This window comes from Ixodes scapularis, unplaced genomic scaffold, assembly GCF_016920785.2.
Source record: "Ixodes scapularis isolate PalLabHiFi unplaced genomic scaffold, ASM1692078v2 PGA_scaffold8__174_contigs__length_109621045, whole genome shotgun sequence".
In the NCBI taxonomy this organism is placed as follows: domain Eukaryota; kingdom Metazoa; phylum Arthropoda; class Arachnida; order Ixodida; family Ixodidae; genus Ixodes; species Ixodes scapularis.
The window spans coordinates 26,228,996-26,255,256 of NW_024609883.1; the positions used below are offsets into that span (position 1 = coordinate 26,228,996).

Sequence of the window (26,261 nt, forward strand, 5' to 3'; positions counted from 1 at the left end):
AAGCAATCGCACGGCAAACGGTCTGCTGCGTACGAAAAAAAAAAAAAAAAATTGGAGGAAAACAAATAGTAAAGGAAAGCGCGGTCGGGTGTAGCCACGTGACTCTTCGACCTCCGTGCGCAGGTTTCGGTTACGAGCAGTTTAACTTCTTGGCTTTATTAAAAAACGTGACTCTGTAGCAAAATAAACGTGACTCTAAATAGCCGCACAAAAAATTAAAATAATTTTTTTGAGGGGCGTCAGGGCGCCTTGTAATACCCCTGTCAGACGGGCTAGGGACTATGAAATGATTTTAAAATTGAATTTCATCCATCGCACGTCGTAAAAGGTGTGAAAAGAAACAAAAATAGGGAGCCAAAAAAATTATTTGCTATAGAACTTTTAAAAGAAAACTGGACTCTTTTGTGCCTTCTTTCCTTCGAAAGCTCTGCCTTTTCACTACGATGCATCCGCCGAAACGGAGCACGTCAGCCGAATCCACGTCGCCTATTGGGTAAGAGCCTACCTCACCAGCACCGCGATCGTGAACAATAAAAGCCGGCGAATGTTTCCTAAAAGTTTTGTTAAATAATATTCAGATCCACATTTTGTAGCATAATTAGAGATGTGTGGCGAAAATTGCTAAATTTGATGGATAGATGGATGGATGAATACGGCTGAGCCCTTTGGATCGGGCGGTAGCTTACGCCACCTAGCCATTTTGTTTTACCATTTAAGCTTAGAATATTTAAATGTGAAATCTATATTCACTCCGCAGTGCAAAGAAAGTGAGGCTATGAAACCCCCTTGCCATCAGTGAATAAGAAAATACCTAGTTTTCTCTCGATTTCTGCCACCATTCACTTAATCTTTGCTTGGTAATCTCTACAGTCTTGAAATCCACTGTCCCTTCGCTGTCCCTAAAACCCAATGACTTTATTAAATCTATGTTGTCTTCGGTAGGCATAGGGTGAAGCCCTTTACAGTAGAGTATCAAGTGCTCAGCCGTCTCGTCCTCCTCTCCACAAGCAGTGCACACTGTATCCATTTCCTGGTACTTCACTCTGTATGTTCTGGTTCGCAGAACACCCGTCCTCGCCTCAAACAGCGATGAGCTTCCCCCAGAATTGTCATAAATGCTTTCTTTGGCAATAACTGTTTTGTTTAATCTATAGCTTTCCAGAGCCGTCTTTGTCTGCATTCCCTCTAGCCACCGATCTCTTTCTGTGGCCTTAACGTTTTTCTTAACTGAGACTTGCTCTTCCGTATCTTCGCTATAGCCCAAAAACTTTCCTCTTAATTTCCTAGTGCGCTGTCTCCACTTTGTGTCTACACTCCTCATGTATAAATAGCTGAAAACCTTTCGTGCCCATTGCTCCCCATCCATTTGCCTCAACCTATCCTCAAATTCTATCTTGCTCACCGCTTCCCTGCTCTCAAATGACGCCCATCCCATGTCTCCTTGTACTCCCTGGTTTGGCGTTTTGCGATGTGCCCCCAAAGCCAGTCTACCTACTCCGCGTTGTTTTATTTCTAGTCTCGCATGCACTTCGGATTTCATGCATAGCGCTGCGTTTCCAAAAATCAAGCCAGGCACCATGACCCCTTTCCAAATCTCTCTCACCACCTCATACCTGTTGTAATTCCAAAGTGCTCTATTTTTCATTACAGCTGCATTTCTGTTGCCCTTACGTATGTATGTATGTATGTATTTATGCGGCGCTTGCTCTTTGCAACGAGCGTCTGCAAAACAGACACGCCCCCCCCCCCCCCCCCCCCCCCCCCCAGAAAAAAAAAGAAGAAATTGGAGTATTGTTGCTGCTGGAGTCACCGCACTGGCGCTCCTCGTAGTTAATGGGCCGAAACAGCTCGTCAGATCTCCCGAGACTCGTGCCGTTGAGAACTTCCTGAAGTCTCTCCTGAAGCTTGTCTGCCCGTCTTCTTTCCGTCTGGAACTGCCTCTTCAACTCCTTCACCCTAGACAATCCTCTCTTGTCCTGCATCTTGCGCTCCTCGATGTTGTCCTGTGCTCTTTGCTTCAGCTTCCTTGCTTTCTCTCGAAATCGCACTTCAGGTTGTTTGACATCTCCAGATGAATGGTGAGATCCTTTACGGCATCGTCCTGCTGCGCCTTGAGCTTTGTGCAGCCGTCCGAACGTTGCCTTGCTTTGCACTGCTCCAGGTCATCTTTGGACTCCTCAATGGCTTTCTGCAGTATGTCCACGCGTTTCTGCGCCTCAGCCTTGCGCTGAAGCACCTCCTCCTTCATAGAGGGCAGCAGGCGCTTGTATAGTGTCAGCGCCGCTTCGTTCTCTGTCACCTTCGTCGCACGCTCCTGCTCAACAAGAGGTGCTTCGTTTGACAAGTGTAGCTTCTCCTCAAACTCCTGCCTCCTTTTCTCTGGGGCCTGCCTGTGTTTCTCCTCTTCCTCCAGCAGGTATGCCCCCATCTCCTCTGCCAACGCCTTCCCATTCTCCGCCACCTTGTTTGCCTCGAAAGCAGCAATGGCGCTACGTCGGGAAGCATCTTCTAAACCATGAATGGTGATGTGCATTGAAGTTATCTTGCCTGCCATTCGCTCGTTCACCCTAAGCAGAGCCTCCCGCTCCTTGTCGGAGTAGTCGATCTGTTGGCACGAGTCTCGCAGCAGCGTCTCTAGCAATGCCTTCTCGGCGAGCGTTACAGGTGAATCGCCCACCAAGCCTCGAGCCTCCGCTTCTCGCACGCCCCAATATTGGTTTCTTCTGTAAATCCAAGAGCTTGCTCAATGCGAGTACCGACGCCCGCTACAGGTTCCAGTGCTGGACACTCGAGAAGCAAATGTTGTAAAGTTTCGTCCGCATCACCACATGCACTGCACAGCAAGTCCGTTACGTTGGTGTCATATTCTTCTGTCCACCTGCTGAGAGCCAAGCGCCATCTATCGTGTGGTAAACGAAGCAACTACTGCGCGTGCGCAGTAGGGCAGGGCCGATTGGGTCGCGACGACCGGCGAACGTTTATTTCCTTTGATTTCCTTCCTCTCAAAACTCTGACTGATGGAACGTTTATTTTTCTACGTATTCTTCTCGCGCGTGCCGACTTCAAGCAGCAAGAAAAAAAGTACTTAAAACAGACCACGACGAACAAGAACGCTAGATCCACAAACACCCGAGAAAAGCGAGAATGACCACGAATCCGCCGACTCCGACGGAGCGAGCTGCTCAGAATATAGGCCTAGCAGGCACTCCGACTCGGCGCAGCGTGGCAGCGTTGCTTCGTCGCAGGACCGTCTGCCTACAACCGGCTGGCGTGCTGAATGGAAAATGCCCGCGCTACCCTTGTGGACCCTTCTCGTATTATAGTTTGATCGCTGACCTCAATTTTTGGATTAAGAGGTGAGGTCAATCTCTTCCCCTTGTTTTCCGAGGCATTGTTGACGAACACTCGTCGATTCTATCTTCTTGTTTGGTGGGATATAGAGCTGAAATAAACGCCGTATGGATTACCTTCGTAACACGGTGTGTACAGTGCCCCTCAAACTTAACGCCGCCACTCGGTTACACTCGATTACGCAAATATTGATCTATTGCATGCTACCCAAAGATAAATTGGTCGCTGCAGCTCCTCGAATACCTTCCCCTGGTTGGGTTCTCATCAGGGACGCGAATGTTCACCAAGTAGTTCGACCACTATAGGTTCAGGAATAGCTCAACAAGTGAATAAACCGGGCGATCTAGTGGCGGCGTTAAGTTTGAGGGGCACTGTACACTTTGTTATTGGTATGCCATTTTTATTCTGACAGACTGCACGTCACTGTCGAGCTATAACAGTTCGTGGGAGGTATACGTGCAATGCCGGTCCAACCTTTCTTTGCCGAGTGTCGCGTCAGTATCGAGTTGCAATCGTAAAAGATCGGTCCCGAAGCGCCTACCAAGAGCGCAGCACTTCCATCAAACGCGCGCGTCCGCTCCGAGTGTGAACAGGTATTTACGTGGCTCTTGCTGACACTCGTAGTTCAAACGTATTTTTTTTTTAACTTCGGCTCGCTCCTGCATCTCCGAGGCCGCGAAAAACGCCGCGGCAATTTGTTTCCATCTACGTCGCTTTGCAAACGACTGACACGGGCCGCCTTTTACCAACAATGAGTTGGGTTGACTTCTGGAGTCTTCACCGGAAGACTCGCTGCTCTTCCCAACAAGCATACCGGCGTCCCATGCCGTTGCCGTAGCGCAACATATCTCATTGAATTTCGCTCAGCTGCGATGCGGCGATGAGAGGCGCCGATTCAGAAAATACGTCGGTGACATCAGCCAGTAAAACCTACCGGCGCACCCCAACTCGTCGCCGCTAACGCTCCCATTCTCCCACTGCCGAGAGAACTTCCGGTTCCGGAAACAAAAAAAACATGACGGCCGAGCAGATCGTTCCTACTGCAAGCTGCTTCTCGAGCTTTTGCAGCTTTTCTTGCGCATTTGCGGTGTAAGCTTGACGCATAAGATGAGCAATAAGAGCTCCGCCTTCAGCACATCCTTCTTGCCCTCTGTAGTGCGTTAGTGCGCGCGCACGGTCGTCTTTTCAAAGGAAAGCTCTCGCTGGAGACGGCGCTCGGGTTGCAAAATATGTATGTGCAGGGTGTCACAAATGAAAATTTACACGGTCTTTTTTACCGCAAAAATACACTAGGCATCGCCGAACGCTCATTTTCCGCCCAAAGGTAGAGCTAGAGGTCACAACCAGATGCCGAAGTTTCAGCCCGATCCGATAACTTAATCAAAAGTTATAAGTGATTTTCTGAAAATTTCAATGGGAAAATGGGCCCCATTTTCGCTCGTTTTCGGTTTCTGGTGCCATAGAGCCCCATGTGTTTGAAAACTCCGTCGGCCGCCATTTTCCCATTGAAATTTTCAGAAAATCATTTATAACTTTTGATTAAGTTATCGGATCGGGTTGAAACTTTGGCATCTGGTTGTGACCTCCAGCTCTACATTTGGGCGGAGAATGAGCGTTCGGCGATGCCTAGTTTATTTTTGCGGTAAAAAAGACTGTGTAAATTTTCTTTTGTGACACCCTGTAGTTCAATCGCATTGCACACGTTTCGATGCATGCCACGGCCGCTTGATCGTGGCCTTAGCAGAACGACCTGGAGGGCGAGAAAAACAATTGTCTCGCTTACTCAGTGCGCTGGGCGGCTAGTATCGTTCCCTCCGCTCGACTTTGTACGGTTTCGATGGGAATCTAGAAGTTTACGGCGGGGTTAAGCCCTTCCTATTCTTGACAGTTGACGCAAAAGTGCCGTCGATGGCGACGTTTTTCGAACGCATCGAGACCGCGCATCCCGGTTTCGACATGCTTGGACGAAGGAAAAATTACTAGCTTGCGGCGAACTCGGGTTCCCGGGGTAACGTTGTGCCATTGCAGTTGTGCGGTGACGACTACGACATGGAGTCCTGACCTCCTGACCACGCGAACGCACAAATAATACCTGCGTCGAAGGTGAGCCGCCCGAACAGGTTTGTTATTGTGCGGGGTTACGGGACGTGCTCCTGTATAGTACCACACTTTCGCGCGACGCACTAAGTACCTCTTTCTTCTCGTCTCTAATATCATACACAGCAAATAACGAAACAATAAAGATTTTGCAGGAACGGGGAGGGACAAGGGAGCGCCATGGCACCATCCATCTATCCCAACGACCCTGTTTCAGTGGCGCGCCCATCGGCAAAATGTTGCACTTGCGACGACGGTGGCGGTTCAATGTTTTCCGACTCTTGCCCTCATACCAGGCTGTAATGAAAGGGGTTCTGCTGGTTCACCGAGCTTCGGAGGTGAGGTCGATTTCATGTTCTGAGAATTCTAATAGATTTCTCCTTATTGAACAAACGGGTATTTTTCATAAGGCTTACACACGGTGCGTCTTTTCAACAGGGGGGTAAAGGTGGGTGAGGAGGAGTGGCAAATCCCGCGCGCCGACATCCTGGGTCCCGAGTGAAAGATCGCGAAAGAAAGCGACAGAACACGAGAGAAAGAAACCAGTGTTGCCAGCTGAAGGACGACAGTCGGAATGGTAATCGCGAAGACTGAAAACTCTCAGCAATATACAGTGATAATTTAACGTTGCAAACTAAATTCTGAGTTATTCTAAGGTTTATGAAAAGCAACATACTCATTACGCTGCATTAACTTTCCTTCTGTCGAAATCTCGAAAATCTGGTAGTTGCGCGGTTTCGTATTTCCGGGCGCGGCCACCCGCGCCCGGAAATATCTGGTTTAGTTTAGTGTTGACGGGAGGCTGTACATCTGCGTGCTATGCAGAAAGAAAGCTTCGAAAGGAACGCGAATATCTTTCCACCGGTAAGTTCATGGATTGTTGAAGTTCATGGAACTGCTCTAAAGATATATTTGTAAAATCGAAGGCAGTTGGTAACCATGTGGGACCCCGAGGGGCTGCCTGCATACTCCGCCGCTTGCGGCAGCCAGAATGCATAGGAAAATGGCCGACCTTTTCCTCTAGAGTTAGTATGTATGATCTCTATGCTTTTCAACAGGGGGGGGAAGGTGCCGCCGCTTCCAATGCACCCTCCTCAGAATTTACGGCGCTCCGTGGGGGCCGCCATGTTAAAACTTGAGACCAGTGTTGCTGCATCTGTAGGTCGTCTTTAAGTTAGAGCTGACGGAGAAAATCTGGCCACGGCGCAACGCCGATGTACGCTGGAAGCTAGAGCCGGTTTGCTTTCGTTGTTTTTGTTTGGTCGGAGAAAATCTGGCAACAACGCACGTTCAAGTTTCAACATGGCGCCGGTATTGAGGAGTTTCAGCGACGGTGTCACCGCCCTGGCGGCCGGTCGCCGAAAGAGAACGAGGGGGATAGGTTCGCTGGGCGTTGGCTTTGTGTACATGCGTTGGCCGCGAACGTAGGCTCATAAACTTCGGCAGCAAGAATATTACGCGGCTCTAGTGTTCCGGTACGGGCAACAGAGATGACACGAACTGCTACGACGAGCTACGACTACCCGCCGCAGCGATGCAGGCGTCGAAGGAGCGCAACCTGTGTACTACGCAGTCAGTCGCCGTCGCCCGACGCAGGTCGTTTGGCATTCAGGACTTTCCGTCCCGGGTTCTTCGCTTACACTTGGAACCGAGTATTATTCCCTGTGCTTCTGTATGTGCTCAGTGGCTGGATGTGGACCTCATAGAGCAGAGTTCTTCAGACTCGACAGCGACTCAAAGTTGACGGCGGAGGGGCTTGCAGCAACGCTTTCGGTTGGTGCACGGGTGCGACGACTACACGGATAAATTTTAAGATTGCTGCTAGCAAGGTGGGCCATAGTCGCTTTATGTTGACACGATTTTGAGTGTAAGTACTCCGTGCAAAGGCGAATCTATCGCGTTTCTAATCCACCTTTGTTTTTGTTGTTGTTTTTGCGCTCGCACGACCGATTGAAAATGCTTCTGTACCAATCACGGAGTGAATGTCTTCGGCTTACATTGCGGAACGCCCAATAAAAAGTCATATTCGTTCAGCGAGCAAACTTCCCTTTCGAGTGACCTTCTTTGATTGATGATTTCGCCCGTACTTGAGTGCTTTAATCAAAACGATCGATGAAGTTTGCTTCCCTAGTTAGGACATTTTTTGTGCCACATGCGGCACTAATGCTTGGCACGATGTATTCTACTGGTGGTATTGTGAATTGGTTTACTTCCAAAGCTAACAGTATGACAGGTGGGACCATTCAATTTGCTAAAAATGTGATATGGGAATGTCGTTGCATAACTAGCGTTTTACGTTTAAGATTGATAAGAAACATGCTCATGTGATGACGCACGTCTACAGCATAAGCTTTGCAGATCCAGAATGGATGTGCTACAGGCTCAAGACTTTTAATGGACCAAATTGGTGATTACATGGCAATAAATATTGTGGAAAACTGCCCATTGACTCGGTGAGTTTTGATCGTGACCATTGGCGTGCTGTTGGCAAATTAAAGGGACGTTGCATCTAGATGTGCTTAAATATCTTTATTTCAAGGTTCAGTGGACCCCTCTGCATCATTACAGGAAGGCACTCTCAAGCCACAACAAACAGCAGTGAATATACAATGCATAATAACGGGCACCAGTGTCCAGGCGTATAGTCCGCAGAAGCCAATTTGAGCCTAAAAATGTTTTTGTTTTGTTTAGATAGTTTGCATTTGGTGTATAATTCGCAGGGCCCGATTTCCGCGCCCAGTGCATAGTCCGCCAAGCTGGTGCGTTGCGTCTTTGTGCTTTTTTTCCTGGGTGGGTGGCATTTTCTTCAGAAGTTCTTCGGCGAACGCTATTGAGCCTGAAGAACTGCTCTTGAGGCCCATATCTAGCCACTCGGCACACACACAAGCACAGAAAATAACACTCGGTGCCAAGTACAAACGAAGCACCTGGGCGGAAAGCCGTGAATGCCAAACGAGCAGCGTCCGGTGACGGCGACTGACTGCGTTGCGCCCCTTCGGTGCCTGCATCGCTGCGGTGGGTGGTCGTAGCTAGTCGTAGCGAGATGATCTTCACTTCAAGCAAGAAATCTTGCCATACCATAGTCAAGATATGTGTGCAAGTGTTCGACGACGTGGGCTCTCTCATGTTGGTGCAGTTGTCATCAAGAAAGGTACATAACAATGTTGAGTGTTTGAGGCTGAAACTATGACGCATACTTATCTAAACCTAAATTTATCGGTCTGTGGCTACAAACATTTTCGTTGACGTTGCTTAGATCATGTAACCATTCAGGCCTCAAATTAAATGGTGTTTCGAACTCTTCGGTTGTGTATGAAAACCTATTTGCTCTAATAAAAGACATTTTGAAAAGGACACATGTCTTTTGCTGATACATATCTTCCAATTTACAATGCAGAAGCAAACAGAAAATCAACTGCATACATCTACCACTTGGCATAAGCACCTTTTGCAATTCCTTCTTGAGCACACTCAAATATCAGCTAAGGTTGCTCTTGTTTTAGAAGCTTTGCCCTGTTCTGTAAAAAGAAAACAGTTAAAAAAGCTTTACCTTCGTTCTCCTCGCATTTAATACAGACTTGTTTGTCAGCAGATCACACACAGCAGATATCACCGTGGCACATACAACTCGAATGACCGATGAGACTATTGCTATTACAATAAAGTTTTCCACAAGAGCCGAAATGAGGCTTGTAGGGGTGCACAAGCACATGGAAATGAGATTGGCGCTTCCGGGGCTTGTTTACATTATGCGTAAAAACAGGACGATCGGCGACCAGCTGATCGCAATATAACACCAAGGATACCGATGTTTCGATACATAGAACGCAGGATAAAGACCTCAATCGTCCCTTGTATGCTGTAGTTGTCATACTTTCCATCCAACCGCTTTTTAGCACAATTAACTAGAACAACCGAAAAGTTCGCAACACCTTCTAATGCGAGGCCTGAATGGTTACATCATCTAAGCCACGTCAACAAAAATGTTCGTAGCCGCAGACCGATAAGTTTAGTTTGAGATAAAGTACGCGTCATAGTTTGAACGCGCGAACATTGTTGACATGTACCTTTCTTTGGACCCGCGTACATTCGGTTCAACTTGATGACAGCTGCACCAGCGTGAGAGCTCACGTCGAACACTTGCACATATATCTTGACTATGGCAAGATTTCTTGCCTTCGACTGGCTTGAACACTTCATCTGTAGAATCACGGTAGGTCTTGGTTGAAATGATGATCGTCTCGCACACGGCAACAAACAGAGAACGACACGCTTTGTTCTATTTATACGCTACCGGTCTACGGGCGTCGCAAATCTATCCCCCTCTTGTCCGCCATGTTGGATCTATCGGAGCGCCCCCTATATTCGCTGAAACTCCTCAATTGCTTCGGCGCTTCGGCGGCTTCGGTTTGACCACGTTTGACGCGGTTTGCCAGCACATGTAGCGAAGACGTGACCGGAGAAGTGCCCCTGTGATGGTCCCGGAAGACGGAAAGTATCATTCGTAATCGTCGTGCGTCCTTTGAAAGCGAAGGGAGTCACAGGGTCCACGAGTGCGCAACCAGAAGCCAAGGTTCACGACAACGCTCCGTTGACTTCGGCGATCTTGTTCTGTTTGGTGCATAGAGATAGGTTTGGTGCAACACGGCGATGCGACAAAGAGTTGAAACGTTCGTGGTGTGTCGTGCGGTGCTTGGAGGTAGAATCCCATACTAACACGAAGCGCAAATTGGTTATTGTGGCGTTAAAATTCAACGGGTTCAGTTCCGTCGTCGTCGTCAGCTGATCCGGTCCAACTGGTCCGGGAGGACGCAGCGAGCGCTTTTAAAAGTAAATCTTCCTTCGTTCCGTTTCAAAATGTGGAAGATTCTCGACGCATACCGTGAGTAAAAAGCTGCGGGCGTTTTCAACAAAATTACGTCGTTTTAATTGAACAATGGACTAGGGATTCTTGACCTAGACCTGCCGTTGTTATGCTTCGTGTTGTTGGCGTTTGCACAGCGACGCACACCGCCCGAGTAGATGATTCGGTCCTGCAAACGACCGGTCATACAGAATTTCAGAGAAACATAAGTCACCTCTGATATTTTCTTGTAAATCTCGTGCGAATTTGTTGCGCTCGTCATGCGGTGTGAATAAATTAGGGCAACGTTTCCTACCTGCCTACGGATGCATGAACTGAGACCATTTTTTACGTAGTGAACATAGCGTTTTTTTTTTTTTTTTGGAAAAAGGTGTTGGTGAATTTATTATGGTACAATCACTTGAGAGTTCAGAAATTGGAGAGAGCGAGCATGCTTTCTCAACTTTGTCTCTTTTCTCTCTGGCATTGCCCCTAGTTTCAAGTTGCAGTTTCACTAGACATACCTACTAGCAGGTACAAACTGCTCTAAAGCAAATAAAAGACTGGTAAGTCAGGGCGGTGCGGACTCCGTGTTTCGCGGTTTTCGCAAGGTTACTGGGTGAGTGCTCTTGCGAGGTATGCGGAATACGCAAACGATTTTGTTATGCCCCGTCGGTTGCGTCGCTCCAGCAAAACGAATACGATGATCTACAAAGGCGCAATCACAAGCCAATATTTACGACAACAGTGCATTTGATTCGGTGGTTCGTGTAGTTGTGTTTTACCCTGCTTTCTGCAACAGCGTGTCATGACGAAGAGCTGGAACGTTCACGCCTGCAACAGCGTGTCGTGACGAAGAGCTGGAACGTTCACGCGGTTTCTGCTGGGCTACCGGTTGACCCAGGGGCGGATCCAGAACTCCGTTTTTTTTAATTTTTTTTTTTCGGAGGGGGGGGGGGGGGGGGCGAGGGGGAAGGGAAAATCTACACTCCAAAGCAAGATAAACAGGACTCCGGTTGCGCCTTTTGTTTTAACCGCCGCAGAACCACACTGCGCCGACGGGCCCTAGATGTGCGCCGCTGCGCCGACTTTTGGTTCTAACTTCTGCCGTGCTTTGAAACCGCCGCCGCGGACTTCAGTCTAAGCGACGGAGTGGTTCTCCAAGTGTGTGCGCCTGCTAGGGTGCGGCCTACCCTATTTCGAACCCTCGTCCTTGAGTACCGAGCTTCCTACCACCTGGCAGGACGGGAGTTGGTTTTATTTCGGGGAATCCACCCATGTCAAATCGCCCTCCAAGAAGGGGGCAGGGGGGGAGGGGGGGGGGGGGGTCGACTGTTTGGAGGGTAGGCGGCCGCCCCCGTCGCCTCCCGCCTCCCCCTTGGGTCTGCCCCTGGATTGACAGAAGCCCGCGTCGCCCGCATCGTGAGTGCACTTGGGCTGTTGTAGTGGCTCTAGGCTGTTGATGCTCAAGCCTTTCATCCGCGGCTTGCCGTCAGCTGATCCGGCTGCTCGACGGTGAGGAAGCGGCGAAAGTGACCTCTCAAGCAAATCTAAATCCTTGTTCATCTTGTGGGATGCTGCGTCGTGGTGACGAGCGAATCCCAACATAGAAAAGAAACGGCGCTTTTATTGCCTCGGCGGCGTCGGTCGACGGACGTTCCTCTGTCCCGCGTGACTGTGTAGCGGGCGGCCGTGCTTCCCTGAAGCAGACGACGACGAGGTTTTATAGCGCCAAAATGCTGGTGATTGTGCGTCGCCACAATCTAGTTATCCGGTGTCAAAGTGTGGAAGGTGTCCAAAGTGTACTGAGGGCGGGAACTACGAGCGTTTTGCCTTGCTTTCGTAACCGAAACCAGAACAGCGAGATAACTGCCTTGCGTACTCCAAAATGATGGAAGCAATAAGTTTCCAAAACCTGTTTTTAGGGTTTCAAGCCGAGTAAACAAGACAAATATAATTAAACTTCGTTGTCTGTATGCAGGAGGACTTATATAACACAACAATACATTCTTTCCAAAACGAAAAAGAAAGTAAAACTTCGTCCGCCGTATATGGTGCCAACTTCTCCACTGCGAAACCTATGCTGGCAACGTAAGCGGTTTTAATATGGCAGCCTCCGCTTTGCGCCGCGTTCCCTTTCCCTCCTTCCCCCCCCCCCCCCCCCCCCCCCTGCTTTTCAACGCGCAACAGTTTAGCGAAACCGAGATTTCGCGAAATCGGCCTGTTCACACGTAGAGTTTGACGCGCGAAACTTCTGGCTTATTGACTCACAGGGATTTTGCCAAACCTTGTCATCTGTACCGGGAATATCGAGCGTTTCGCATTGAAATGATATGAAGTACGCACAGTGTGAACAGTCTGTTTTATTAATACCACTCAATAAACTTTGTCAGATTCGGCTCACTGGGTCCCTGCCAAACCCGATAAAGACCGCGAACGTCGAAGAACAGGCGGATGATCTCGAAGCATTTCGGACATGTTTGCGCATATAAAAGAAAGTTATCCCCCGTCATCATGTTTATATGGGGCGCTTGCACTCGTCGCGACTGTTATTGAATCTGCACCGCGCCACCAACCTGTGCTGCCAAAGCGCCGTTCACACTTGCGACCGAGTAGGACGAATTCATTGCCCGCACCGCTTCTCTGCTTTTCGCTCGCCATGTTTGTTTTACTTTTTTCGGCTTTGGCTCGGATACGGAATCGGATAGAGACAGTGGCGTACCAACTTGTTTTTGAGTGGGGGGGGGGGGGGGGGGGGCCAAACCAGACCCCCCCAAAGCCGGGGGGCGGTGCCCTTGGTATCCCTTGGGCGCCGTCGGCCAGTATTTGCCCTTCCCAGTGACGGCTGTTTCAGGGGGGGGGGGGGGGGGGGGGGCAAAACACATGGCTTGTGCCCCCACTCTGAGAACTGGCAGGCAAGCCCCCCCCCTTCCTCCCTTTGCCCCCCCCCCCCCCCCCCCCCCCTCCGGGAGGTACGCCCATGGACAGAGATCATACTTCTCCAAAAGCTCGCTCTGCCTCGAAGGTCAGACATCATAACATGGTGCCTGGAGCACGTCTCCGACTGGTGTGTTTAGCGTCTTATGCTGCCCCATACATCAAAAATGGCCCCAAAGTGGCAACGAAGGACGTCGCAGAAGCCGGAGTGTCATGCTGTTGCATGTCGCAATTGTGGCGATCGGCAGTTGAAATGCTGGCGAAAAGCACGAGCGAACGGAAGTGTCGCTCTTTTCACGGCGTCCCAACTTCCGGCTGCTCTAGCTTTTGTGGACTGTCACAATGGAGAGCGAAATGCAGCAGAACAGGCGTCTGCCACATCACCCACAGCTGCTGGGACGCCGCCAGGATCGCGACCGGCGACAGCGTGACACTTATCTTTATCAGGCGGAAGTCGAGGACCACTTTTTTTGGACGCGGTAAACACACCAGTCGGAGATGCGTTCCAGGCACCATAGTCATAGTGATGTCGAGCGGCCATTAGCAGCATCCGCATTTCTCCTTCAGGTGATTGGCAGGCCTCGGTGAGGTTTCAGCGAAAAATTGCTGCAGAAGCGAGGCGCACGCACCACTTTTTTCCGAAGGCGCGCCACTTTTCCGTCTGCAGTCACACGGAGAATCTGTTTTCCGAAACCTATTAGGTGTCCCAAGTAGCGGCCAGGCTCTTTAAATCGACCGCAAAATTCGCTTTCTTAACCTATCGCGCTACGGTGGTGCATTGGTGCATTTTGTTTTTGTAAAATTTGCAAAGAGTGAACTTACCTGAGGAAAAAGTAAAGAAAAAAAAGGCCATAACAACACACCTCAGAGGAGTGTTGTTCTAGAGTTCTTCCCCAAACCTTGACCGCCTCCATATCTTGTTTAAACTTCATTGTTTTTTGGTGCAAAAGAAAAGCAATGGAGGATTGCTGTTAACAAGTGGGACAAATATAATTGTCAAAATAACACCCCCAAATGGTGGAGGGAGTCCCTCAGGAAAAGAAAGGGGGGGGGGGGGGGGGCGAAAGCAGTTTTATATGCGTACTGTGTTGTAGAGGTTTCTGGTAAGAAAGCGTGGCCCCGGAAGCTCCTTTGTTTTCCTGAACACTTGCCGGAAAGTGCACTTTCGTGGTGCCAGTCGCTCGTGCCGTTCCTCACGACGATGCACCAAGCACGAATAACTTGTCTCTTAACTAAACGGCTTGCACTGCAGCGTGCATTTTGTACCACCAGATTCCATTTTCTCAGCAAGAGCAAATCACAGTGACTACCAGCATATAGTGCGATGGCGTCCCATGCAAACCATGTCTCATGCAAACCAGTTCAGTTTCCTGGTGAAATGTGATGTTCGCAACACAAGCAAAAGTAGATGTCGAAATTGTAAAGTTCTGCGGTATATGTAGCAGTCTTGATATCATACTTGGGTAGTAAATCAATTACAGTAATTGAATTACTGTAATTTAATTATTTTTCTTTGTAATTGTAATTAATTACTTTCGGCTAAAAGGAATTGTAATTTCATTACTTTCTAACGTCAGTAATTGCAAAATTTCAGGCACAATTGCAATTACTTTTGCAAAACTTTGCGGCGCCGACGGAGCCTCTCTGAAGGCCTCAGCGCTCGCACTAGCGGCCTAGCTCTCGGTGAAACACTCGCGCACAGACATGCACTCACACACACACGCACAACATAAATAACGTTGCATTGTTTGTTGCTTTCTTGCTTACACTGCGGGCTTAGAGACAATCCTCTTCAGAGTCTACCTCAACGGCGCTGTATGGCGCAGTCTGCGGTGCAAGCAGAAAACAATAGCGTAAATTTGCCAAAATATTGAAAGAAAAAAAATTGAGCTTCAGCTTTCAGTCGAGGTTGGAAATCTTAAGTGTCTATGAAGTTATTTTTCTTTCTTTTATGACAATTTTTTACGTTCCTCTTCCAGTACTCTCGCATATTTGTATCTTTGTATTATTTTCAAATTTATTTCCTGTTAGTTTTACTTCGGATATTATCTGCAGAAGCATCTTGGAGACTGATTTCGCACCCGTGAATAATGTCACCAATGATTCGGGATCCCGGATTCAGTTCTCATATATTTCTGAGCCATTATAATTTCAACTCAATGTAAATAATTTACAATACCATGATGTTTATATGTGAATGCGGTCGAATTAGCACGTGTGGAATTTAGTTTTATATTAATACTTGTAAAATATTCATATACGACTAATTGTTGCATTTTTATTTGCCTGGCTTACAAAAGTCTTTCAGTCCAATTTTTTCTTTAGCGATCTGGCGTCTTCCTGCATATAAACAATTCATTATTTATTAAAAATAAAAGAATCTAGTACTTCATTGCCCCAAACTGTCAAGTTCTATCATGAATATAACTAGGGTGTGTATTTTCCGGTTTTAACCGAAAAACACCGATAAACATCCGTCGGTGACAAAAATACAAAATCGTTTAAAACCGAAAAACACCTGTGGTTGGATATTTTCGCCCCGGTTAAACCCGAAAAACACCGGTCGTTGAACGTTTCCGACCTAGCGAAACCCTTTCCCCGTAGAGGTTCGTCAAACGTGTTATCTCGTGGATCCTGCATTCTTCCAGTGTCTATACATGGCTTGCACGTGGCGTCAGTCCGCCCTCCTTTCTGGGGGTGAAAAGCGTCTAGTTAACGCAGTGAAAGCTAAGCTCTCACACGCCTTTCCCCCATTGTGTCGCCCATGGCCCCCTTTTATGGAAAAATTAATGCAGCGGAGGGTACGCTCTCATGTGCGTTTTCCCCATTGTGTCTGGCCAAGTAATGTCGGTGCAAGCCATGTATTCAGAGGTTGCTGTGGTTCCTGGAAGACACTACCAACATCCGTGTCGTACAGGGCTACTGAGCTTTCTGAACTGAGATGTGTTCCTTGTTATCTGTTTAGTTTCCATGGGCTTTTGGGGAAACGGAAAAAGGGTTTTGTTGGCGGGGGAGTTTTTCGGCTGTATATAAAAGAACCGTTCTGTAAAAAAAATTGCAGACGTGTTTGAGAAGGCGTGTCCATCCCGCGTCTGCGGGTTTTCTCAACCTGAGACTTGCTTCCCTTCGTTGTCACGCGGAGTAGAAGGCCACCAGGATGGGAAGTAAGCGGAAAGCTCAGGAGGACTACGCTACAGATTTCATGGATGAATCGTCGTTCTGGTTCCGCGTGCCAATTGTTAATCCGTGCATAAACGTGGAGCTGCCAGAGGGATTTGTGCAGTAATGCCAGATGGAGAAAAAAAAAGCCAGCAGATTGATCCCCAAAAAGTCAGTAGATTTGCACAAAAATCAGTAGATTCCACGAAATATGTGTTTTGCCATGTTTTGCTATCTCCATTAATACACACTTCGAAGAAATAGTATAGAGTAACAAATAACATGGTAATAAACACAAATAAAAATGAAAGAAAAACACAAGACCAGTTCTCGAGTAACTTTATATGAAGGACAAATTAGAATGGCTCCATAAATGTTTTTGTTTTAGTCATTATTGACTGTTTCGAGGATTATTCTTTGAAATCGAGTCTGAGGGCACTTTTGGGATCACAGATGAAGGCGACAATGCGACGTTCACCTGTCGCTGTTATTGAAACGAAACCGAAACAAGACGCTCCGGCAAGTGCGCGCGAACATGTCCAATGGAAGTCCTCTGCATGCTGCCATCTTTCCTTACTGGGCTGTGGAAGGTTTTTGAAGCAACGCTGTTGGTCCGGAGCACTGTTGAGGCTACGCGTCGTCTGCTACGGGCTTATTTCTTTTTCGCCTGACCCAAAGTTTGCGTTCAAGCGTGGAAAAACTTCATTCGTTAGCTTTTAAAGCAACCGAGGAATAGGATTATATAATTTTCTTGCCACAACCTGCCAAATAAAAAAAATAAAAACTGAAATTTGGATGTCGATTTTATGCATTCCGCCGAACGAATGAATGAAAATTGCGGCTCTCTCCGCTCAACTCGAAGCTATTCTAGAAAGTTCATGCGCATGCGCAAACACCTCTCGCTCTGCGCCGCGGGCTGATTGGCTCACTCGGGAGAGGGACGTTACGGCGAGATCATAAGCTGAAACTGCCGAACCTACTCTGGGTAAATAGATAGATGAATATACGGCTACGTCACTCGAATAGGACGGGCTTCTGGGCCATCTAGCCAGAGCTTCGTTTTTAATTCTGGGATATTATGAGTTTCCTTTGATGGGCGACGCTGGGAACTGAAGGGGCCATATAATAAATTTTTAATATGTTTACTAAAAAAAAGTCAGTAGATTTTCTTGTTTTTCAGTGAATCAGTAAACCCGGAACGAAATCAGTAGATCTCCTGATAAATCAGTAGACCTGGCAACACTGGATTTGTGTCTTATGAAAGTATCTATCGGCTGGTCCTCCGAAACGAGAGCTAGCTGAGTGACCTAGAATCAGAGTTTCTTTGTTACCGCCAGTATGCTGTGACTAGCACCGTTGATCCAGTGTTATTTTGGAAACTTCATTTACCTGACTGGCCACTACTGTCCCAAGCCTGGCTGGACAATTTGGGATGTCCTGTGTCCAGCGAAAATCTGGAGCGTGTGTTTTCTAAATTGCGGGTTGTGAACCGCAAGGAACGTGCTGCCATGACGGACGCAAGCCTCTCGAAGTATGCTTGCATCCACTATAATAACCAAGTGTGAGAAATAGATGCTTCCTCGAGAAGTGTATGAAATATGTGAATAAAATTAGAACTCTCTGTCTGTGATCAATCGCATTTTTTCCACCGATAATCACCGATTTTAGCCCCGTCGTGAGACGTTCCACCGAAATACACCGGTGTTTCGAAAAAAAAAATAAACACCGAAAAACATCCGCCGATTTTTCTCACAAATAAACACCGGAAAGTACACACCCTAAATATAACTAAATTCTTAATAGGAAAGTACAATACGTGGCATTTATGCAGCGATGCTTAAGCCTCCTCAAATATTGGGCCAAGCCGGGAAGCTCTCAGAAATAAGTAATTGTAAAGTAATTGCATTACTTTTTAAAAGTAATTTGTAATTGTAATTAATTACTTTTCATGTGGTAATTGTAGCTAAACTACCTTTGAAGAAAAGCAATTGTAATTGTAATTCAATTACATATTGGAAGTAATTTACCCATGTATGGATGATATAGAGCAGCCTAATAAAATGTTAGGGAGCATGACCGATAAAGCACGCAACCTTAAAGTGAGGGCCCAAAACAAGTCTACGTGAAACTAAATATAGCACAAACCTCCCGAGGCAGTTTTCCGAGAAATTTGGAGTTCATGCAAGCTGATGGCCAAGTGTGATTTGAGTTGGGGTTAAAAGAATATTCATCTGCCCTTTGCACTGTTTATATTTAATTAGGAATATCGTATTACGTATCTATGTATTTCTTTTTGCTGTAAGGCATCACGCATTGGATTCTTTTTAAGATAATAATTTATTATCTTTCTCTCTTTGCACATTTCGTGTCTTTCCCTTCAGACCTATCATGTGAGCACAAAGTCCTTTTTGGCATACCCCGCGACCAGTGTTTGACACTGCCAATCCGGGAACAAAAAAAGCATGTTTCAGGATACTCAACAGCTAGCATATTTTTAAGGATCGTCCTTCCAAGCAGTTATGTGAACTTCATACAGTCTAAATTATTGATGATGATAAGAATATAATTACTGACCAAACATTTGACAACATAACTAAACCTATGATACACATTACATGTGAATGAATTCCCAAATTATCTAAAATATATTCTGCAAATCTTCTCCACAGTTTTCATCCCTGATAGGCAGATGTATAAGTGATTTGGGAGAGACTTAAACAGAGTTTTTGATTTTAAAACTGAATGAAATAACTATGTGTTCCTGACACATGTATAATGGACTCACACATATAGAAGTATACTATTGCTTCTTTTATGGGATGAACAGCAATTTTATTTGTCCTTGGGCTGAACAAAAACAAAGTACACGGGGTGCCTGGAGGAAGTAAATTGCGCACGCATACCGTCAGAAAGTGGTCAATTAAGTAGCTGTCATGTTGAATAGAGAATAAAATACTACTTTGCTTTTTTTAACAAAAATTTACCAATTAGCAAGGATGATGCTTATTTGCAAATTTAATTGACCGGCATCTTGCCAAGGACCAACCTCAACAGCCAAGCTGTGTCGTTCATCTTGTATAAAAAAAACAAAAAAACAATTCACTTGGGAACAAAGTTTTAGGTTAGATTTGGTCTGAGTATGAATTGTGTATATGTCGATTTGACTGAACAATTTCAATCACTCTTTTCTGCATGATTCTTTGCGTGTTCCTGTATTCCGCGTGTTCCTCTAATTGTTCCTGTATTACGAGTTGTCAGTTTTTTTTCAATGCGTTCTGCAGTTTTGTAGATATCCTATCTCAAATTTTTGTCCTGGGCGTCTACAGCAAAACCGAGACTATTGGCATGATAGCAACCGTTGTGATCAGCTGCATGGCTATTGTGTTACATAAAGTTTGTATTGCGATACCGCAAAACATACGACTGGCCTAGTCTAAAGAGCAGTTCCAATCAGCCAAGTAAGATGTTACTGCTGTTTACTGCTTTGCTTTGCAGATATGAAACATCTGTAGCAAATATTAAGACACATTCATAAAGTCGCCGGCCGAAAAGAGAGTTTTACCACGATGAATGCAGTCTCAGAACGAGCCCTCCCTTTTGAGAAGGACTACAATCTTGGTGGTGTGCAATGCACATTGCGGAAGTGTTGTGGAGGCTAATCGTAAGTAAGCCTGCGCTGAGCAGGGAGAGACTGATCTATGGTCACCAGTGAATGCCACCTTCAGCGTCACAACGTGCTTGAGCGAGCAGGGAGTCAATAATCTCCATGTGTGATTGCCAAAGAGCGCTTACAAACTATGGCCGCTAAAACATACCGTAACAAGCAGAAATCGCCTGCTGGGAGGGCTAACAGCTGAGTGAAAAGACACGGCGAAAGAAGCGGCAGTACGAATAAGAAAACTCCTTAAAAATGGAGAAGATATCAGGGCACAAGGTTACTGACAAACAGCCAACTTGCTGAATGCTTGCCGAGTTGTTGGTGGTAGCATTTTACCATCTTGAACAGTTACGACACGCAGGCAGTTAACGAATCGACGTGAGCTGGTGCACGTACTCACTTCCCATTCACAAAATTGTTACAAAGGCTTCGATTGACTTGCTTCCAATTTTGTTGAATGCCTTCCGTGTAAATGGCCGGGTTTCCATTGCAGTGGTGCATGGGGACACATAACTTTCAGCACAGAGGCCAAATGGGCAACTCTGCTTATTCTGGGCTTCATATGATCTAGGTCGCCAATCTATAGTGTATCGTTTTGACATACCCTTCCTGATTCTACATAAAGAAGCACTTCAAAGACACGCTGCTCATTCTTGCTCACTGAAACATACATAAAGTGCAGTCCAGCCGGAAGTACTCTTAGGTCCAGAAAGTTTCACCTTTGTTTACTTATATAAGAATACTATGTTTACATGTTTGGTTAAAATCTGGATGGATGGAAGGGTGGATAGTAACTGCTGTACCCTTAGGCATTACCTTCTGCCACCTAGCCTAAAAAAACATGTGATTGTGTTTTTTTAGGTCAATGCCTTTCTGTCAATATCACTGGGCTGGGGTGGGTGATTGCTGTGTTGACCCTTTCTTTATCCCCTGTCGAGGGAGTCACCAATTTTCTGTTGGCATCGACCCAACACCAGACCCACTGGGGCACAGGGTTGAGGCCTTACTCCGGAGACACGAGGGAGGGAGTTCCAAGTTTCCTCCTGTCCCCCAGATGTGCTACTTAGTTGTTCTTTGTTCAGTCTTCTCCAGATAATTTTCACCCGCACTCTAACCTCCTATTTGTTGCATCTACTTTACTCTAATCCACACTTCCATCTTCTCCAGCGAAACTGGGTATGTCTTTCACCCCTTTGGGAAGGGTATCACTTAGCTCCTTACATTTTAGAATCACAAGCTGAAATGTTTCCCTCCTCTTTACATATAGTGCACATTTTATCTGTACAGTCGCCAACCAATTTTTCGGGCTTTGCAGGGACCGAAAAAACGTCCGAATCATAGAGCAGTCTGACAAATCGGCAGATTAAAAAACTTGCCTTTATTACGTCTAAGCTGGCTTAAAAAAAGCAGTAAATAGTGCCTGGCTTCAGGTTACTCCTGTGCGCCTTGCTTGAGGTTATGCCTCTGTTTGTGTTCGGCAACTTTCTATTCGTTTGAGAATCGCTGCCTTTTCTAGCGTTATGATCGAGTATTTCCTGCGCTTCTTAGCGACACATCGCGGCGGTAGAAGAACAGATGGGGCAATGACGTCCAAGCCAGCGTAGTCCGGAAACATGATTCACTGAGACGAGACCGAGATGAGAGGTGCCAGTCCACAACTGCAATGGCGAATGAACAAAGCAAAATGGTAACAACAACAATGATGATGATAATAAGGTGCTGGTGCATAGCAGGGATCAAGAGCAAGGTGAAAGGGGAGGAGGGCCTACCCAGGAAAGTGCATGAGCGAGGCCATGGAGAGCACTACGAACATGGTGTGGGACAACCAACAGGGGGAAAACCTGGTTGTTTTTAATGCAGGGCTGAATGACGTATTCAGGGGAAGGGGGCATAACTTGAGAGACAGCAAGAGGCGGGGGTTCGTAAATTTAGAGAAGCAGCTGAGAAGGCGCACATTTGTTGTACACACTACCGAAGTTCAGAGGCAGGCGAGGGGAACAGAAAGGGGGGGGGGATGGAGGCAAACAAGGTAATTAAGCAGTTGGCACAGAAGATAGGGTATGATGTGAGGGAGGTGAGCAGGGAGGTGTACCAGAGGGGATAGCTCATCTATTTGACCTCGGTGGGCTGCACTACGGCACACGCATGGGGTGGCTGATTGGGTTGCGAATGGGAGAGAGAGCGAGGGCTTTTTTGGAAGCCCGAAGGCTCCTGGAATAGATGACGGCCCTGAGGAAGATTTGAGGGAAGGGTCAGGGAGGGAGGGAGGGAGAAAGCCTTGTAGGAACGGGAAAAAGAAGTATCCTAATGTAGGTTTTATAAGCATGCAGGGGGGCATAGGTAGAATGAAGTGGGAGAAAATTGGGGGAAAATGAGAAGTTGAAACCTTTCCAATATATGGACTAGCAGAAACACATTTAAGAGATAGGGAGGAACCGCAACACATACCCGGCTATTCTTGGACGGGATGCGAGCGGGGTAAAGGGGAACGGAAGGGAGGGGGATTGGGGTGTTAGTAAAATGACAGGATTGAGAAGCGGTACGGGAAAGCTGCAGGGAACACATGCGGGTTAAAGGCAATATTGCCGCGAGCGCAGCTGACGAGGTAGGCAGTGCGCTCGTAGCCTAACAGTTATCGCGCGTGCCTTTCACGCAGAAAGCCAGTGTTCGATGCCTGGCCGCGGGTACGCATTTTTGTTTACTCTAATGTAATGTTCTGGTAAATTCGAGAACCGTGTTGGCTGATTCGAGGTTAAAATGTTCTACACGCCGAACCTTCTACGCTGATTGTTCCAGAAGCCCACGCGTGTACATAAGGGCTCCGCGTGGGCAGCCGGACTCAGCCTCGCCCCAGCGCTCGATCCTGCGGTTTCGCCGACATCGACGCCCGCGACGCTCTGCTGTTTTCTTCTCTTTCCTTTTTGTTTAGTTTGCTTTGGGCACACGTTCACCTCATTAAACGTTTAGTTTCTTCAGTTATCATTGCCTCATCGATTGTCATTCGTGACAATATTGGGTGAATGGACACACTACTGGGTTTTGTGTACCTGAAAACGGAATGACGCGAGGGACGAAAATACACAACACCTAATGTGCATATCAAGGGACATTAAATTATCTTATGATCATGAATGCTCGCTTGAAAGACTGATGGGTATACAGATACAACAGGGAGGATGTTAACGAGTTCTGTGAAGCCCTTGATCTGGTACTGTTTAAAGGGGCACTCAAGCGGTTTTTGGAGAAGCTACTTTTTGGTGCGATAGCGTTAAGGAAGTGTCAGTGAATGATTATCTTCAGTTTTAGAAGGCAGAACCGCCTATTAATCACGCAGGAATAAAATACGTGCGGACTCTTTTCTGTACTTGCGAGGGCCAATGAAATTATCGTATGTTTGAAAATTTTGGCGGTCGTTTTAAGGTTTCGCTAAAGAAACAATTTTCAGTTCATTTAAATATGTTGTGCATGATAAATTCACAAGACGTAAAATATTTCTAGTTTAGAATACGCGATACTGCAATTATCGTTTCACAAACAAGGGACTACGTTTTCTCCTTGCCTTCCTCCGCGGGGGGTCAATTTCCCGTTCCCCAGGGATGCGCGGAAGCGCACGTATCTCCGGGCGTTGCGGGCCGGTCGGCTCCTTGTATCCGCAAACATGGCGTCGGTGATGAGCCGCTTAGATATTTCCTCAGTCATGTGCAACGATGAGACAGGGCTGTGATAATAAACATGTGATGTGTCTGGTTCGTGTAATTCTGGCGCAGCCTCTGGAGAAACCAAAAGTCAATCTAGGAGCACCAAGAAGAACTTTTGGTGCAGGCACCTTATTCTCATTCATTGCTCTGCAAATAGTACAAGATTCTAATAATAGGCCTGCCCCTTGCTAAAGCCCATGCTTTCTTTTTTTGCCCCTACCACTCATGAAAGTCAAGACACCCGCCGGAGGCTCATTCAGGCACCACAACCAAAGTATATCGCCTATGCTCGCAATTCTAGCCATTGCACAAAAAACAACAACAAAAAAAGCTTCCTTTTTCTGTAAAAAAAAAAAAAAAAAAAAAAAAGCCTAGGCAAGCGCACGCGCCATCCCGCTGTGGACGAGTAGTTTTCCCCCAAGCACACGGCTGCATTATGGGCAAGTGAGGCGCATACGATCCTTATGTCTGCACCACAAATGCTGCCTCACTGCAGTGCACCGAAGCGCAATGTGAAGCACACTTCAATTGCGCGGAAGGGGCAATGGGGAGTACCATAAAATGTCCGAGTACTGTCAGCGTTCAATGCGGAAATCTAATCAAACAGTGCGTCATTCGAAGCAATAAACAAAAGTTTCACAAAACCACTCAAGCCTACCATAGTGATAGGCTTAGTGGGGTCTGTTAGTTTCAGCAGTGAGAAAGTGAAATTAAATTTTGGTGCAATGTTGATGCAGAATTCTCATTTTGCTGAAATGTAGCAGTCAGGGTCTAGCAGGCTGAGCACTTCGACGTAAATCAAAGGAAATAAGCCACCCTTGGCGCATCTGAGAATTAAAAAGATATCCACAAGAGGTGGAATAATCCTATTGATTCCCAGGAACTCCCAGAGTTCAGAGGCCACAGTTCTTTTTTTGTACAGGCCCTCTGGGCCGGCTCAACTTTTCTATTTTTTCAAAAAATATAAACGCTAAAAAAAAAAAAAAAGTTCAGCAGTGCCTTTACACTATAATCAAACAACATTTATAAACATATTCTGGGGTTGTCTTCATCCTTGTAATTTGGTGGCCCATAAAATAAATATATTGTTCGATATGTATATAATGGCAAAACTTGAAACACGTTCATGTAGTGAGCTTTATGATCTGGTGAAACACAAGTGGAAAAACAAACTAAACAAAATATTTAAATTAAACAATTTACACAAGACGTAAGTCGGGCAGGCCTTATTCAGTTGTTGTTGTTGTTGAAAACATCTTTTATTTTATGAAAAGAAGGGGATAGGAGGTACCAGAAAGAAATAGGTAATCTTGATTGAGGAATCATTTCTGGCTGGGTGCCCCTAGGCCGGGGCTCTAATCGCGGCTTGCACCACCGTCGCTCTCCGTACTAACCAGTGTTGGCTTCCCGGATCGCTCCAGCGGAGGGCCGCGTTCCAGTTGTCCCTTGTCGGGTTCGGAACCGGATCCAAACCTTTAATGTGCTTGCACACCCACATCAAGTGGTACAGGTCCCCCCATTTCCACCCGCAAAAGGAGCAAGTTGGTGAAGGATGGAGTTGGGGGTACCATTGATGGAGCTTCATTGGCGTCTTCATGGTTCCTGTCTGCAGTCTTCTATAGAGGTGCTCCTCCTCCTTGGTGAACTTCGAAGGTGGCGCTGGAAGAGTCATCCTGGCTTCCCTGATTGTCTTCAAGTATTCGTTGTACTTCATGTTGGGGTCAGGAGAGTGTGGTTGAGGTGCGGACGAGTCCCGGTTCGAATGAAAGGCTCGGGCTGCGGCGTTTGCCGCCTCGTTTCCCTCGACACCCGCGTGACCTGGTGCCCAGACGATCTTCATGCTCGTAAACTGCGCCTTGGAGAGGATTCTCGCCGCCTGTTCGCCTATTTCACCCTTGGCGAAGTTGCGGCACGCCCGTTGCGAGTCTGTGATGACGGTGATGTGGTCTTGTTTGGTACCTGTGGCAGCCAGAGCAATTGCGGCTTCTTCTGCGTGTTCTGTGAGGGTCGTGTAGACCGATGCCGTCCTCACCACGTTGCCACGAGGATCGGCCACGGCCAGGGTGGCGGTGTTGCCTCTTGGTAGGATGGCCGCGTCGGCGTACAGGGTTCCGGGCTTCTTGCTCCATATCCTGGATATGGTCTGTGCACGAACTCTTCTTCTGTTGGCGTTCCTTTCCGAGTTCATGTTACTTGGGATCTTCTCGACCGTGATCTTGCCTCGTACAGTTGGTGTTAATTCTTGTTTGGGTTCTTGGTGTAATATGCCACCCGGTGTGGCCAATTGCAGCCGCTCCAGGAGCCATCTTCCGTTCGGTGTTTCGCTGAGGCGCTTGATTTGTGATATACGCTGGGCTTCCCAGAGTTCTTCAATGGTGTTGTAGAGGCCCGTGCTGAGCAGGTCCTCCGTGGCCACGTACTCTGGTAGTCCAAGGGCGCACTTGAAAGCTCTTCGAATGATGACATTGAGTTTGTTGACTTCGGTCTGAGTGAGTCTCAGGTACGGGGTGGCGTACAT

General features: G+C 47.1%; 1 protein-coding gene across 1 annotated transcript; it reads right to left on the reverse strand.

The window, feature by feature from the left end:
• Positions 1 to 2,017: 2,017 nt before the first annotated feature.
• On the reverse strand, positions 2,018 to 26,261 carry LOC115312081. The gene is made up of 2 exons (XM_040213022.2): positions 25,098 to 26,261; positions 2,018 to 2,644 (listed from the first exon to the last, which is right to left on the reverse strand). Exons 1-2 carry the CDS (start codon positions 26,259 to 26,261, stop codon positions 2,018 to 2,020), a joined length of 1,791 nt encoding a protein of 596 aa, XP_040068956.2.